The following is a 17946-nucleotide window of genomic DNA, read 5'->3' as shown; positions in this document are numbered from 1 at the left end:
ACGGTAACGTACATCATCTGTAGATGGGAGGGTGTTTATTATAACAATGACGGTAACGTACATCATCTGTGGATGTGAGGGTGTTTATTATAACAATGGCGGTAACGTACATCATCTGTGGATGTGAGGGTGTTTATTATAACAATGACGGTAACGTACATCATCTGTAGATGGGAGAGTGTTTATCATAACAATGGCGGTAACGTACATCTTCTTTAGATGGGAGAGTGTTTATTATAACAATGACGGTAACGTACATCATCTGTGGATGGGAGGGTGTTTATTACAACAATGATGGTAACGTACATCATCTGTAGATGGGAGGGTGTTTATTACAACAATGGCGGTAACGTACATCATCTGTAGATGGGAGGGTGTTTATTACAACAATGGCGGTAACGTACATCATCTGTAGATGGGAGGGTGTCTATTATAACAATGGTGGTAACGTTCACCATCTGTGGATGGGAGGGTGTTTATTATAACAATGACGGTAACGTACACCATCTGTAGATGAGAGAGTGTTTATTATAACAATGACGGTAATGTACATCATCTGTAGATGGGAGGTTGTTTATCATAACAATGAAGGTAACATACATCATATGTAGATGGGAGGGTGTTTATCATAACAATGACGGTAACGTACATCATCTGTGGATGGGAGGGTGTTTATTACAACAATGACGGTAACGTACATCATCTGTGGATGTGAGGGTGTTTATTATAACAATGGCGGTAACGTACATCATCTGTAGATGGGAGAGTGTTTATTATAACAATGACGGTAACGTACATCATCTGTAGATGGGAGGGTGTCTATTATAACAATGGTGGTAACGTTCACCATCTGTGGATGGGAGGGTGTTTATTATAACAATGGCGGTAACGTTCACCATCTGTGGATGGGAGGGTGTTTATTATAACAATGACGGTAACGTACATCATCTGTGGATGGGAGGGTGTTTATTATAACAATGGCGGTAACGTACATCATCTGTAGATGGGAGAGTGTTTATTATAACAATGGCGGTAACGTGCATCATCTGTGTATGTGAGGGTGTTTATTATAACAATGACGGTAACGTACATTATCTGTGGATAAGAGAGTGTTTATTATAACAATGACGGTAACGTACATTATCTGTGGATAAGAGAGTGTTTATTATAACAATGACGGTAACGTACATCTTCTGTGGATGGGAGGATGTTTATTATAACAATGGCGGTAACGTACATCATCTGTAGATGGGAGAGTGTATATTATAACAATGACGGTAACGTACATCATCTGTGGATGTGAGGGTGTTTATTATAACAATGGTGGTAACATACACCATCTGTGGATGGGAGGGTGTTTATTATAACAATGACGGTAACGTACATCATCTGTAGATGGGAGGATGTTTATTACAGCAATGACGGTAACGTACATCATCTATGGATGGGACGGTGTTTATTATAACAATGGCGGTAACGTACATCATCTGTTGATGTGAGAGTGTTTATTATAACAATGACGGTAACGTACATCATCTGTGGATGGGAGGGTGTTTATTATAACAATGGCGGTAACGTACATCATCTGTAGATGGGAGGGTGTTTATTATAACAATGACGGTAACGTACATCATCTGTTGTTTGCTATTAATTTACGTGTCATTTAAACTCCAAACAAACAAACAAACGTGTCTTTTATTTTTTTAATGGAAATATTAGATATTTACTATCATTAAAAGTTGTCCTACCTTTCCGATAGATTGTATACTTCTCACTAGAGACAGCCAGATGATCACGTGACACCCCAGTAGATACAGAAGATATTTCCAATTCAGTCGGCCAATATCATCTAGCCCAGAGGAAATATCCAAGACCTTGTAGCTGTAGAAATCAAATATAAACGGAAAATCAACTCAAACGTAATGTATGTTCTACTGAATATCAATGACTTAGTGTGTGACAGCATTACAATCATTATTTGGGGCTAAATATTCGCTTTAAGCCCCAAATAATGTTTGTTATTTCAGGAATACATCTTTTATGGTTTATAAAAGGAATACACTCAATAAAACAAAATGTTAATTAAAAAAAAAATAAATTTCAAAACCTGGATCATTAGTTAATAAGGATGTATCTACAAGTATCCTGGTAGTAAAAGTAATGTGGTGATATATATGTTTATTGTGGTGTAAGTATATATACCACTAAAAAGAAAGATATTTAATTGAGTTTTATCCACTAAGATCTGAAAGTATGGTCTATTTTAATAACAAACCACCGGGATCTATCTGAAATTCGACTTTAAACGTTGATCAAGTATGAACACAATTTACATGGAAAATCGTGGAAGAATATCAAACATGAGTTCCGGGCGAGAAAGGGTTTGATACATCATTAGCGAAGTCAACGCTGTAATGTAGCATTCCCAAAAAGTCAACCGTTTAAAATAAATTAACCTAATTATTTACCGAGCATCAAACACGTTTCTAATAAATGGTCACTAATCTTGATTGTTTTCTTTCATGGGGTTGAACGTCCTCGCAAAAGCCGGGGTGATCAGAGGACCGACTATAAAAGTTTAACAGTATCAACCTGCTTTGAATGATTCGATCCGTACAGAGTAGCCTGCAAAAAGAGACATTTTATATTCAAATTTCATTTAAAAGATGTTTAAATATTTCAGTATGTCTGATATTGAAAGGGTTTGTTCCGAGGAAACCTACTTCCAGAATTCCTCCACAGACGACATAGGGATAAGTATGGTGACGTTGTCTCCAAACATTCCTGGTTCAGGAGAGGATGAATTCACAGACTGAAAGTTAAACAATCGTCATTAACGATATATTTTCCAGGCACGATGTTAATGGTATATAATATTGGAGTATTCATCAGCAGTGTTATGTGTGATGCTGACAAGACAGGAGAGAAAAAGTGTTGAAGTTGACTGCTCGCTTAACTTTAGTAAAAACTGGATGATCGGGTTATCTGTGTGAACAAATCTACATACTCAATTCGGTGGCGCGTAAGAGGGGGACCAATTGCCCCCCCCCCCCCCAACTTTTTTGAGTAGGAGGCAGACATATTTCTCCCATCAATTTCCTCTATTTAGTTAAAAAAAACAACAGAAGTTTATTACATTAATTTTACATTACTTATTTAATCCTTACTATTATAAAACAATCTACACATCAGTCAGATGATGAATCAGGAAGGTGAACAGTATTGGAATAATACAGAAATATTTAACATCAATGGATCAGATTAAGTGGAAATAATATCACTTCATCATTTTGACAGGAAATAGTCCATACATACAAATTATCCTGTGTTGAGTCCATACAGATAACGAGCAGACAAAAAACCTGACACAATAGTGTATGAATGAGACATTAAAATGATGTCCGGCTTCAGTAATGAATCTCTCAATCAACACAATAATGCGTTTATTCATCACTGAATCTAGCTCATGCCAACCATTAGGCAATATTTAGAGGAATACATTCATTAATGGTCAGAAAGAGAGGGAAAAGGAGTTGTATATACCCTAGCATGACTGAACCATTAACTTGTATATACCCTAGCATGACTGAACCATTAACTTGTATATACCCTAGCATGACTGAACCATTAACTTGTATATACCCTAGCATGACTGAACCATTAACTTGTATATACCCTAGCATGACTGAACCATTAACTTGTATATACCCTAGCATGACTGAACCATTAACTTGTATATACCCTAGCATGACTGAACCATTAACTTGTATATACCCTAGCATGACTGAACCATTAACTTGTATATACCCTAGCATGACTGAACCATTTACTTGTACATACCCTAGCATGACTGAATCACTGAACCATTAACTTGTATATACCCTAGCATGACTGAATCATTAACTTGTATATACCCTAGCATGACTGAACCATTAACTTGTATATACCCTAGCATGACTCAACCATTAACTTGTATATACCCTAGCATGACCGAATCACAGAACCATTAACTTGTATATACCCTAGCATGACTGAATCATTAACTTGTTTATACCCTAGCATGACTGAACCATTAACTTGTATATACCCTAGCATGACTGAATCATTAACTTGTATATACCCTAGCATGACTGAATCACTGAACCATTAACTTGTATATACCCTAGCATGACTGAATCATTAACTTGTATATACCCTAGCATGACTGAACCATTAACTTGTATATACCCTAGCATGACTGAATCATTAACTTGTATATACCCTAACATGACTGAATCACTGAATCATTAACTTGTATATACCCTAGCATGACTGAATCATTAACTTGTATATACCCTAGCATGACTGAATCATTAACTTGTATATACCCTAGCATGACTGAATCATTAACTTGTATATACCCTAGCATGACTGAATCATTAACTTGTATATACCCTAGCATGACTGAATCATTAACTTGTATATACCCTAGCATGACTGAATCACTGAATCATTAACTTGTATATACCCTAGCATGACTGAATCATTAACTTGTATATACCCTAGCATGACTGAATCATTAACTTGTATATACCCTAGCATGACTGAATCACAGAACCATTAACTTGTATATACCTTAGCATGACTGAACCATTAACTTGTATATACCCTAGCATGACTGAACCATTAACTTGTATATACCCTAGCATGACTGAATCACTGAATCATTAACTTGTATATACCCTAGCATGACTGAATCATTAACTTGTATATACCCTAGCATGACTGAACCATTAACTTGTATATACCCTAGCATGACTGAATCATTAACTTGTATATACCCTAGCATGACTGAATCATTAACTTGTATATACCCTAGCATGACTGAATCATTAACTTGTATATACCCTAGCATGACTGAATCACTGAATCATTAACTTGTATATACCCTAGCATGACTGAATCATTAACTTGTATATACCCTAGCATGACTGAATCATTAACTTGTATCTACCCTAGCATGACTGAATCACAGAACCATTAACTTGTATATACCCTAGCATGACTGAATCATTAACTTGTATATACCCTAGCATGACTGAACCATTAACTTGTATATACCCTAGCATGACTGAACCATTAACTTGTATATACCCTAGCATGACTGAATCATTAACTTGTATATACCCTAGCATGACTGAATCATTAACTTGTATATACTCTAGCATGACTGAATCATTAACTTGTATATACCCTAGCATGACTGAACCACTGAATCATTAACTTGTATATACCCTAGCATGACTGAACCATTAACTTGTATATACCCTAGCATGACTGAATCACTGAATCAATAACTTGTATATACCCTAGCATGACTGAATCACTGAACCATTAACTTGTATATACCCTAGCATGACTGAATCACTGAACCATTAACTTGTATATACCCTAGCATGACTGAACCATTATCTTGTATATACCCTAGCATGACTGAATCACTGAATCATTAACTTGTATATACCCTAGCATCACTGAACCATTAACTTGTATATACCCTAGCATGACTGAATCATTAACTTGTATATACCTTAGCATGACTGAACCATCAACTTGTATATACCTTAGCATGACTGAACCATTAACTTGTATATACCCTAGCATGACTGAATCATTAACTTGTATATACCCTAGCATGACTGAATCACTGAATCATTCACTTGTATATACCCTAGCATGACTGAATCTATAACTTGTATATACCTTAGCATGACTGAATCATTAACTTGTATATACCCTAGCATGACTGAATCACTGAATCATTAACTTGTATATACCCTAGCATGACTGAACCATTAACTTGTATATACCCTAGCATGACTGAACCATTAACTTGTATATACCCTAGCATGACTGAATCATTAACTTGTATATACCCTAGCATGAGTGAATCATTAAATTGTATATATCCTAGCATGACTGAATCATTAACTTGTATATACCCTAGCATGACTGAATCACTGAATCATTAACTTGTATATACCCTAGCATAACTGAATCATTAACTTGTATATACCCTAGCATGACTGAATCATTAACTTGTATATACCCTAGCATGACTGAATCATTAACTTGTATATACCCTAGCATGACTGAATCACTGAATCATTAACTCGTATATACCCTAGCATGACTGAACCATTAACTTGTATATACCCTAGCATGACTGAACCATTAACTTGTATATACCCTAGCATGACTGAACCATTAACTTGTATATACCCTAGCATGACTGAATCACTGAACCATTAACTTGTATATACCCTAGCATGACTGAATCATTAACTTGTATATACCCTAGCATGACTGAATCATTAACTTGTATATACCCTAGCATGACTGAATCATTAACTTGTATATACCCTAGCATGACTGAATCATTAACTTGTATATACTCTAGCATGACTGAATCATTAACTTGTATATACCCTAGCATGACTGAATCACTGAATCATTAACTTGTATATACCCTAGCATGACTGAACCATTAACTTGTATATACCCTAGCATGACTGAATCACTGAATCAATAACTTGTATATACCCTAGCATGACTGAATCACTGAACCATTAACTTGTATATACCCTAGCATGACTGAACCATTATCTTGTATATACCCTAGCATGACTGAATCACTGAATCATTAACTTGTATATACCCTAGCATGACTGAACCATTAACTTGTATATACCCTAGCATGACTGAATCATGAACTTGTATATACCCTAGCATGACTGAATCATTAACTTGTATATACCCTAGCATGACTGAATCACTGAATCATTAACTTGTATATACCCTAGCATGACTGAATCATTAACTTGTATATACCCTAGCATGACTGAATCATTAACTTGTATATACCCTAGCATGACTGAATCATTAACTTGTATATACCCTAGCATGACTGAATCACTGAACCATTAACTTGTATATACCCTAGCATGACTGAATCATTAACTTGTATATACCCTAGCATGACTGAATCATTAACTTGTATATACCCTAGCATGACTGAATCATTAACTTGTATATACCCTAGCATGACTGAATCATTAACTTGTATATACTCTAGCATGACTGAATCATTAACTTGTATATACCCTAGCATGACTGAATCACTGAATCATTAACTTGTATATACCCTAGCATGACTGAACCATTAACTTGTATATACCCTAGCATGACTGAATCACTGAATCAATAACTTGTATATACCCTAGCATGACTGAATCACTGAACCATTAACTTGTATATACCCTAGCATGACTGAACCATTATCTTGTATATACCCTAGCATGACTGAATCACTGAATCATTAACTTGTATATACCCTAGCATGACTGAACCATTAACTTGTATATACCCTAGCATGACTGAATCATGAACTTGTATATACCCTAGCATGACTGAATCATTAACTTGTATATATCCTAGCATGACTGAATCACTGAATCATTAACTTGTATATACCCTAGCATGACTGAATCATTAACTTGTATATACCCTAGCATGACTGAATCATTAACTTGTATATACCCTAGCATGACTGAATCATTAACTTGTATATACCCTAGCATGACTGAATCACTGAACCATTAACTTGTATATACCCTAGCATGACTGAATCATTAACTTGTATATACCCTAGCATGACTGAACCATTAACTTGTATATACCCTAGCATGACTGAACCATTAACTTGTATATACCCTAGCATGACTGAATCATTAACTTGTATATACCCTAGCATGACTGAATCATTAACTTGTATATACTCTAGCATGACTGAATCATTAACCTGCATATACCCTAGCATGACTGAATCACTGAATCATTAACTTGTATATACCCTAGCATGACTGAACCATTAACTTGTATATACCCTAGCATGACTGAACCATTAACTTGTATATACCCTAGCATGACTGAATCATTAACTTGTATATATCCTAGCATGACTGAACCATTAACTTGTATATACCCTAGCATGACTGAATCATTAACTTGTATATACCCTAGCATGACTGAATCATTAACTTGTATATACCCTAGCATGACTGAATCACTGAATGAATAACTTGTATATACCCTAGCATGACTGAATCACTGAACCATTAACTTGTATATACCCTAGCATGACTGAACCATTATCTTGTATATACCCTAGCATGACTGAATCACTGAATCATTAACTTGTATATACCCTAGCATGACTGAACCATTAACTTGTATATACCCTAGCATGACTGAACCATTAACTTGTATATACCCTAGCATGACTGAATCATTAACTTGTATATACCTTAGCATGACTGAACCATTAACTTGTATATACCTTAGCATGACTGAACCATTAACTTGTATATACCCTAGCATGACTGAATCATTAACTTGTATATACCCTAGCATGACTAAATCACTGAATCATTAACTTGTATATACCCCAGCATGACTGAATCATTAACTTGTATATACCCTAGCATGACTGAATCATTAACTTGTATATACCCTAGCATGACTGAATCACTGAATCATTAACTAGTATATACCCTTGCATGACTGAATCATTAACTTGTATATACCCTAGCATGACTGAATCATTAACTTGTATATACCCTAGCATGACTGAATCACTGAATCATTAACTTGTATATACCCTAGCATGACTGAATCATTAACTTGTATATACCCTAGCATGACTGAATCATTAACTTGTATATACCCTAGCATGACTGAATCATTAACTTGTATATACCCTAGCATGACTGAATCATTAACTTGTATATACCCTAGCATGACTGAACCATTAACTTGTATATACCCTAGCATGACTGAATCACTGAACCATTAACTTGTATATACCCTAGCATGACTGAATCATTAACTTGTATATACCCTAGCATGACTGAATCATTAACTTGTATATACCCTAGCATGACTGAATCATTAACTTGTATATACCCTAGCATGACTGAATCATTAACTTGTATATACCCTAGCATGACTGAACCATTAACTTGTATATACCCTAGCATGTCTGAATCATTAACTTGTATATACGCTAGCATGACTGAACCATTAACTTGTATATACCCTAGCATAACTGAATCATGAACCATTAACTTGTATATACCCTAGCATGACTGAATCATTAACTTGTATATACCCTAGCATGATTGAATCATTAACTTGTATATACCCTAGCATGACTGAATCATTAACTTGTATATACCCTAGCATGACTGAATCATTAACTTGTATATACCCTAGCATGACTGAATCATTAACTTGTATATACCCTAGCATGACTGAATCACTGAATCAATAACTTGTATATACCCTAGCATGACTGAATCATTAACTTGTATATACCCTAGCATGACTGAATCACTGAATCATTAACTTGTATATACCCTAGCATGACTGAATCACTGAATCATTAACTTGTATATACCCTAGCATGACTGAATCATTAACTTGTATATACCCTAGCATGACTGAATCACTGAATCATTAACTTGTATATACCCTAGCATGACTGAATCATTAACTTGTATATACCCTAGCATGACTGAACCATTAACTTGTATATACCCTAGCATGACTGAATCATTAACTTGTATATACCCTAGCATGACTGAATCATTAACTTGTATATACCCTAGCATGACTGAATCATTAACTTGTATATACCCTAGCATGACTGAATCATTAACTTGTATATACCCTAGCATGACTGAATCATTAACTTGTATATACCCTAGCATGACTGAATCACTGAATCATTAACTTGTATATACCCTAGCATGACTGAATCATTAACTTGTATATACCCTAGCATGACTGAATCATTAACTTGTATATACCCTAGCATGACTGAATCATTAACTTGTATATACCCTAGCATGACTGAACCATTAACTTGTATATACCCTAGCATGACTGAATCATTAACTTGTATATACCCTAGCATGACTGAATCATTAACTTGTATATACCCTAGCATGACTGAACCATTAACTTGTATATACCGTAGCATGACTGAATCATTAACTTGTATATACCCTAGCATGACTGAACCATTAACTTGTATATACCCTAGCATGACTGAATCACTGAACCATTAACTTGTATATACCCTAGCATGACTGAATCATTAACTTGTATATACCCTAGCATGACTGAATCATTAACTTGTATATACCCTAGCATGACTGAATCATTAACTTGTATATACCCTAGCATGACTGAATCATTAACTTGTATATACCCTAGCATGACTGAATCATTAACTTGTATATACCCTAGCATGACTGAATCATTAACTTGTATATACCCTCGCATGACTGAACCATTAACTTGTATATACCCTAGCATGACTGAATCATTAACTTGTATATACCCTAGCATGACTGAACCATTAACTTGTATATACCCTAGCATGACTGAATCACTGAATCATTAACTTGTATATACCCTAGCATGACTGAATCATTAACTTGTATATACCCTAGCATGACTGAATCATTAACTTGTATATACCCTAGCATGACTGAATCACTGAACCATTAACTTGTATATACCCTAGCATGACTGAATCACTGAATCATTAACTTGTATATACCCTAGCATGACTGAATCACTGAATCATTAGCTTGTATATACCCTAGCATGACTGAACCATTAACTTGTATATACCCTAGCATGACTGAATCATTAGCTTGTATATACCCTAGCATGACTGAACCATTAACTTGTATATACCCTAGCATGACTGAATCACTGAACCATTAACTTGTATATACCCTAGCATGACTGAATCATTAACTTGTATATACCCTAGCATGACTGAATCATTAACTTGTATACCCTAGCATGACTGAATCATTAACTTGTATATACCCTAGCATGACTGAATCACTGAATCATTAACTTGTATATACCCTAGCATGACTGAACCATTAACTTGTATATACCCTAGCATGACTGAATCATTAACTTGTATATACCCTAGCATGACTGAATCATTAACTTAAATGGACGAAACAGCTGTATGGGTCAGTTTTAATCGTCTTTTGTCTTAAGGGTATCTTATTCTAAATTTGCATTGAAAGGTGCTATCTTGACCAACATAACCTTTTCACGTAATATGACGACATACCATGTATGTGGTAAGATTGTACGTGGCGTTGACGGTGATATTACTGGCCAGTGACTGACCAGAGTGGACACATGCTGGAGTATTCCACGCATTGTCGCACGACGTCCACGGAAGTTTGGCCGAAAACGAGGCTATGATATACTCGATTATCCAGGGTTTGTGCAGCATAGTGTATGCCGCCACAATCCAATTGATGATGAGGAACGCAATTCCAAACCCTAGCCAACATAGCAAGAAAATTAGGTACGACACTGAGTTGAACGTCTTAATAAAGAATCAGTACAACGGTATTTTAAAGCGACATCATTTATTATTTTTGTGATATGCGTCGTGTTAACAAAGTAAATTGCTTCGTTTCAAACCTGTCACGTTTATTCTACAGACTGTTTCATAGAGCTGACGACAGTTATAAGGCTAAAAACAGTGCTACTTGGTCAGACACTCAAAACTTTATTGAGGCTGAAGTAACTTTACCAGCAGTCAAGAACTTCGGGCATTTCAATACTACAAATACACAATGTTAGCAAGGCTTCTAAGGTCAATGAGGTCGACAAAATCATCACCACATATTGTCTCGTGTTGAAGTTATCTTTATAAAGTTACGGTTGGTCTCGAGATTGGAGAAAACACGGAAAACAGTACACTACCTCTGAATAATGGACAGAAGTCCCAGACACGCCAAGTTCCTTTCCCGGAAAATTGTGACGTCATGATCTCCAGGAAATAGAGGGGAATTCCACACACCAGCATAAAGAATATGTACGGGATCAGGAACGCACCTGTCCAGTATTATTAATGTTCCTGAATAACTCATTCATTTGTGTATCAAAATAAATATCAATAAATGACGAAAAACCAGTCACCATGGCAAGATAGGATTCCTTGTGTAAGATAAACAATGACAATATTTACCATGTTGTTTGCAATCAACATTATAGAAATGGTTAAATATTAATTCAAAATTTCAATTATTCTATTCCTGTTTTATACCATCAGATTAAACATATATATTTACCTCCTCCGTCCCTGTAGATGGTACCCTATGTATATTTACCTCCTCCGTCCCTGTAGATGGTGTCCTATGTATATTTACCTCCTCCGTCCCTGTAGATGGTGCCCTATGTATATTTACCTCCTCCGTCCCTGTAGATGGTACCCTATGTATATTTACCTCCTCGTCCCTGTAGATGGTACCCTATATATATTTACCTCCTCCGTCCCTGTAGATGGTACCCTATATATATTTACCTTCTCCGTCCCTGTAGATGGTACCCTATATATATTTACCTCCTCCGTCCCTGTAGATGGTACCCTATATATATTTACCTCCTCCGTCCCTGTAGATGGTACCCCATATATATTTACCTCCTCCGTCCCTGTAGATGGTACCCCATATATATTTACCTCCTCCGTCCCTGTAGATGGTACCCCATATATATTTACCTCCTCCGTCCCTGTAGATGGTACCCCATATATATTTACCTCCTCCGTCCCTGAAGATGGTACCCCATATATATTTACCTCCTCGTCCCTGTAGATGGTGCCCCATATATATATTACCTTCTCCGTCCCTGTAGATGGTACCCTATATATATTTACCTTCTCCGTCCCTGTAGATGGTGCCCTATATATATTTACCTCCTCCGTCCCTGTAGATGGTACCCTATATATATTTACCTCCTCCGTCCCTGTAGATGGTACCCTATATATATTTACCTCCTCCGTCCCTGTAGATGGTACCCCATATATATTTACCTCCTCCGTCCCTGTAGATGGTACCCCATATATATTTACCTCCTCCGTCCCTGTAGATGGTACCCTATATATATTTACCTTCTCCGTCCCTGTAGATGGTACCCTATATATATTTACCTCCTCCGTCCCTGTAGATGGTACCCTATATATATTTACCTCCTCCGTCCCTGTAGATGGTACCCTATATATATATTACCTTCTCCATCCCTGTAGATGGTACCCTATATATATTTACCTTCTCCGTCCCTGTAGATGGTGCCCTATATATATTTACCTCCTCCGTCCCTGTAGATGGTACCCAATATATATATTACCTTCTCCGTCCCTGTAGATGGTACCCTATATATATTTACCTTCTCCGTCCCTGTAGATGGTGCCCTATATATATTTACCTCCTCGTCCCTGTAGATGGTACCCTATATATATATTACCTTCTCCGTCCCTGTAGATGGTCCCTATATATATTTACCTCCTCCGTCCCTGTAGATGGTACCCTATATATATTTACCTTCTCCGTCCCTGTAGATGGTACCCTATATATATTTACCTTCTCCGTCCCTGTAGATAGTACCCTATATATATTTACCTTCTCCGTCCCTGTAGATGGTACCCTATATATATTTACCTTCTCCGTCCCTGTAGATGGTACCCCATATATATTTACCTCCTCCGTCCCTGTAGATGATATGTACCCTATATATATTTCCGTCCCTGTACCTCCTCCGTCCCTGTAGATGGTGACCAATGTATATTTACCTCCTCCGTCCCTGAAGATGATACCCCATATATATTTACCTCCTCCGTCCCTGTAGATGGTACCCTATATATATTTACCTCCTCCGTCCCTGTAGATGGTACCCCATATATATTTACCTCCTCCGTCCCTGTAGATGAAGTATGGTACCCTATATATATTTACCTCCTCCGTCCCTGTAGATGGTACCCTATATATATTTACCTCCTCCGTTCTGTAGATGGTACCCTATATATATTTACCTCCTCCGTCCCTGTAGATGGTACCCCATATATATTTACCTCCTCCGTCCCTGTAGATGGTACCCTATATATATTTACCTCCTCCGTCCCTGTAGATGGTACCCCATATATATTTACCTCCTCCGTCCCTGTAGATGGTGCCCTATATATATATTACCTTCTCCGTCCCTGTAGATGGTACCCTATATATATTTACCTTCTCCGTCCCTGTAGATGGTGCCCTATATATATTTACCTCCTCCGTCCCTGTAGATGGTACCCTATATATATTTACCTCCTCCGTCCCTGTAGATGGTACCCTATATATATTTACCTCCTCCGTCCCTGTAGATGGTACCCCATATATATTTACCTCCTCCGTCCCTGTAGATGGTACACCATATATATTTACCTCCTCCGTCCCTGTAGATGGTACCCTATATATATTTACCTCCTCCGTCCCTGTAGATGGTACCCTATATATATTTACCTTCTCCGTCCCTGTAGATGGTACCCTATATATATTTACCTCCTCCGTCCCTGTAGATGGTACCCTATATATATATTACCTCCTCCGTCCCTGTAGATGAAGTATGGTACCCTATATATATTTACCTCCTCCGTCCCTGTAGATGGTACCCCATATATATTTACATCCTCCGTCCCTGAAGATGGTACCCCATATATATTTACCTCCTCCGTCCCTGTAGATGGTACCCTATATATATTTACCTCCTCCGTCCCTGTAGATGGTACCCCATATATATTTACCTCCTCCGTCCCTGTAGATGAAGTATGGTACCCTATATATATTTACCTCCTCCGTCCCTGTAGATGGTACCCTATATATATTTACCTCCTCCGTCCCTGTAGATGGTACCCTATATATATTTACCTCCTCCGTCCCTGTAGATGGTACCTCATATATATATTACCTTCTCCGTCCCTGTAGATGGTCCCTATATATATTTACCTCCTCCGTCCCTGTAGATGGTGCCCTATATATATTTACCTCCTCCGTCCCTGTAGATGGTACCCTATATATATTTACCTCCACCATTTCTGTAGGTGAGATACGGGACCCGCCAAATATCCGTCAAACCCAAGGAGTATCCCAGAAGCGAGATGATAAATTCTTTTCTCGATGACCATTTGAGTTGGCTAGCTTGCGCTAAAACAGTCACTTTATCGTGTGACGGTTCCAGTCCATTCTTTTTAACCGTGCTCATTGTTTGTGAGAGTCACAGAGTTCCTGTTGTCGACTCTACCGGTCACATTCAGAGTGCTGAAAATGAAATTTTAAAACCTTCTTTAATACTGACTAATGTTTCAACACTAATTATATGTACCAACATGACACTCAGTAAGTAATACATACTATCTGTATATATGAATGTGTAAGTATCACAGTATTCGTGTATGTCCCATGGCTTGTGTGACCTGTCGTGACCTCATATTATTACCCAATGTCAAGGTCCTGTGGAATGAGGTCAAGCCAGTTCTACCGGTAGGATTATGATGAAGATTCTGAGATTGTTCTGAACAATTGTTATTTTTCGGGTCAGTTCGAAATCCAATGTGACCGCCACGGTCATCATCTTGGAAAAAACCTCTTTTCCAGTTTCACTTTAACTGCATCCGTTTTTCATAATTTAACATAATTTAACCGTACCGTTGTCGACCCAAGTCGACAAAACACGCTCTCATGCCCTCTCCTCCTCGTTGTCGACTATAGTGAGTGTAGATCAAGGTTATTCATTTTAACAAACTAGATGGCCAATGACCTGTGCTTCCATATCAAATATCAAGACTATAGACCTTGAAAAGAAAGTGTTACTCAAAACGACGCTTTTAAAGTTTAACCTCTCCTGAAAACCGGAAGTTGACATGTGACACAAGGAAATTATTGTCTTCGTGGACCGAACATTCCGCCGTGAGATATATAGTCGAAACTATCAAAATTTATTCCATTTGGCCAAAATTAGGCAATCCCTCTCTGCATGGAAACTTTGTCCGAGATATAAAGAATTGCTTGTTGTGTATATTACCGCGTAAACAGCCAGGGTCATTTCGAGACGAGGTTAAACTCAGTACGTTTATGTCTTATAAATACTAGCAAACACAACTCTTTCTGAGTTCATATGATCGTCAAATTAATGTTTCCCTCTTTAATACAAACTACAAGTACATTTCGATACTTCGTCATAAACCTGCTTTCATCTGGCATTCATGGTCATTAAATGTCATAAGAATGAAGTAGAATTCACAATATCATAAAACTCACAGGACCACAAGTTTTGGTATCAGATATCGAACCACGCACCTCAGATTTCACCTCAGATTTCACCTAAGTTTTGGTAAGTCTAACATTCTGCTGACTTTCAAATCACTACAAATGAATGAATGTATCAGTTTATCACAAAAATACAAATTTCATTGGAAAAATACGGTATTAAGGCTGGTTATCACAAATAAAAACAAGTGATCTTTTTTAATTAAAACTTTGCAAACCGTTAAGACAGTGACTAACATGATCACTACAACAATACGTCATCTTAGGGTGACATTGTCGTATTTAATCTATTTTATGTTTTTAGTTAAACATAAATATATATACATTGGACACTGTAACACAGCTGATGAGGGAAGACAATTTTAGACTCGTACGCTATCCGTGCATTGAACGATCTACGACATCAAATCTGCCCAACTGTTACATCCCTCTAAAAATGACGATAGACAGCTAGAGATACGCAATAAGATTATACAGGCAAATTGTCTGTTGTGGGATATGAGCACCTAGATTGCAATGTAGATAATGGAATTTACTGGGAACAAATATCATATACAGGTACATCTATGACAGGTAATTCAAATCTGCAACTACCTTATCAAGAACACAAGTCAAAAACAAATTCAACTCGGTAGTTCTCTTTCGTTATGTTACCTCGGCACACTGTATTGACAAGTTAAATATGTGTCTTCATTTGAAAGGCGAGTGACTGTTTATTTACTCAAGACAGTGTGTGTACGAGGTGATTATTGAGGAGTATTTCAGGACTCGGATTCCACTTCGTGTTAATTTAATTATTGGTTTATTCATATGCAGCTATTGAGGACATACTGCATCGCACATAATGCGGATTTCTCGCTCCAGGTGAACGATTTTTTTTACTTTAGATTATATAGCGGCCTTTCGTTTTGTAAATAAAAATTCTAAAATGTATGCCTCTTATCTAAACTTATCATTTCTTCATTGCAAATAAAACAGCAATATGGTCGACAGTGACGGTCACACGATAAATCTGTTCCCAAATAATCAATAAAGCCACGGTATTTAATTCTGATCAAAGTTCTTGGACTGAGCTGAACGGAATAAATATATGTAGTCAACATAGTTAAAAGGAAAGCCATTTTGGAAGGAAACTCTTCTCCGGAAAGTGGAAATAGAAGTGGATTTCGGAATTACGACGACTCCGGTCAAGGTCAACAGCACTCGCCATGACTTTCACAGACTATCCCAGCCCATCAGTCCGATGCCTAACCAGCAGTTTATTGAAAAGCTTGATAACGTACTATTCCACCTTTATAAAGATGACGATATATACACAATGTTATAAATAGCTGGACAAAATGATTTAAACATATTTTATTAGTAGTAGCAGATAAATGGATCAGAGACAAGTTCTAGCAACTCTTCTCCATATATGAAATTACAAATAATTAATATACTGCACGTGACATATGTTTATACCATAAACACAAATATAATGTAATTCGTAGACGTATAATTGTAAGTCTACATCACCCCAACGATATCGGTGAAGCATTCCCAAACTACTTGGAACAGATTTACACCTGAGGCAGATGAATCATCTGTAACTCCGATATAAACAGTTATAATTTTTCACCTGATGAACTGATGGATGCGATCAGGATCCAGAAACTTAACAAAGCTCCAGGAGTTGACAATATTTGTAACGAACGTTATGGGGACGTCAGTTATTCTTTGG

General features: G+C 36.9%; 1 protein-coding gene across 1 annotated transcript in view; it reads right to left on the bottom strand.

Moving 5' to 3' along the window:
• Positions 1-15162, bottom strand: part of LOC132559526 (sodium- and chloride-dependent glycine transporter 2-like) — a 28234-nt gene extending 13072 nt beyond the window's left edge. Inside the window, exons 1-5 of the mRNA XM_060224153.1 lie at positions 14985-15162; positions 11851-11982; positions 11204-11421; positions 2724-2812; positions 1749-1881 (exon numbers count right to left, since the gene is read on the bottom strand). Of these exons, the coding sequence (XP_060080136.1) occupies positions 1749-1881; positions 2724-2812; positions 11204-11421; positions 11851-11982; positions 14985-15162 (750 nt within the window). The remainder of the gene's footprint in view (positions 1-1748; positions 1882-2723; positions 2813-11203; positions 11422-11850; positions 11983-14984) is intronic.
• Between the last annotated feature and the right edge of the window lie 2784 nt (positions 15163-17946).

Source organism: Ylistrum balloti, unplaced genomic scaffold (genome assembly GCF_031769215.1).
Source record: "Ylistrum balloti isolate Yb309-2 unplaced genomic scaffold, AGI_CSIRO_Ybal_v1 Utg370928, whole genome shotgun sequence".
Classification (NCBI taxonomy): domain Eukaryota; kingdom Metazoa; phylum Mollusca; class Bivalvia; order Pectinida; family Pectinidae; genus Ylistrum; species Ylistrum balloti.
The sequence above is the reverse complement of the archived record's forward strand: the minus strand, read 5'-3'. Positions and strand labels throughout refer to the sequence as shown.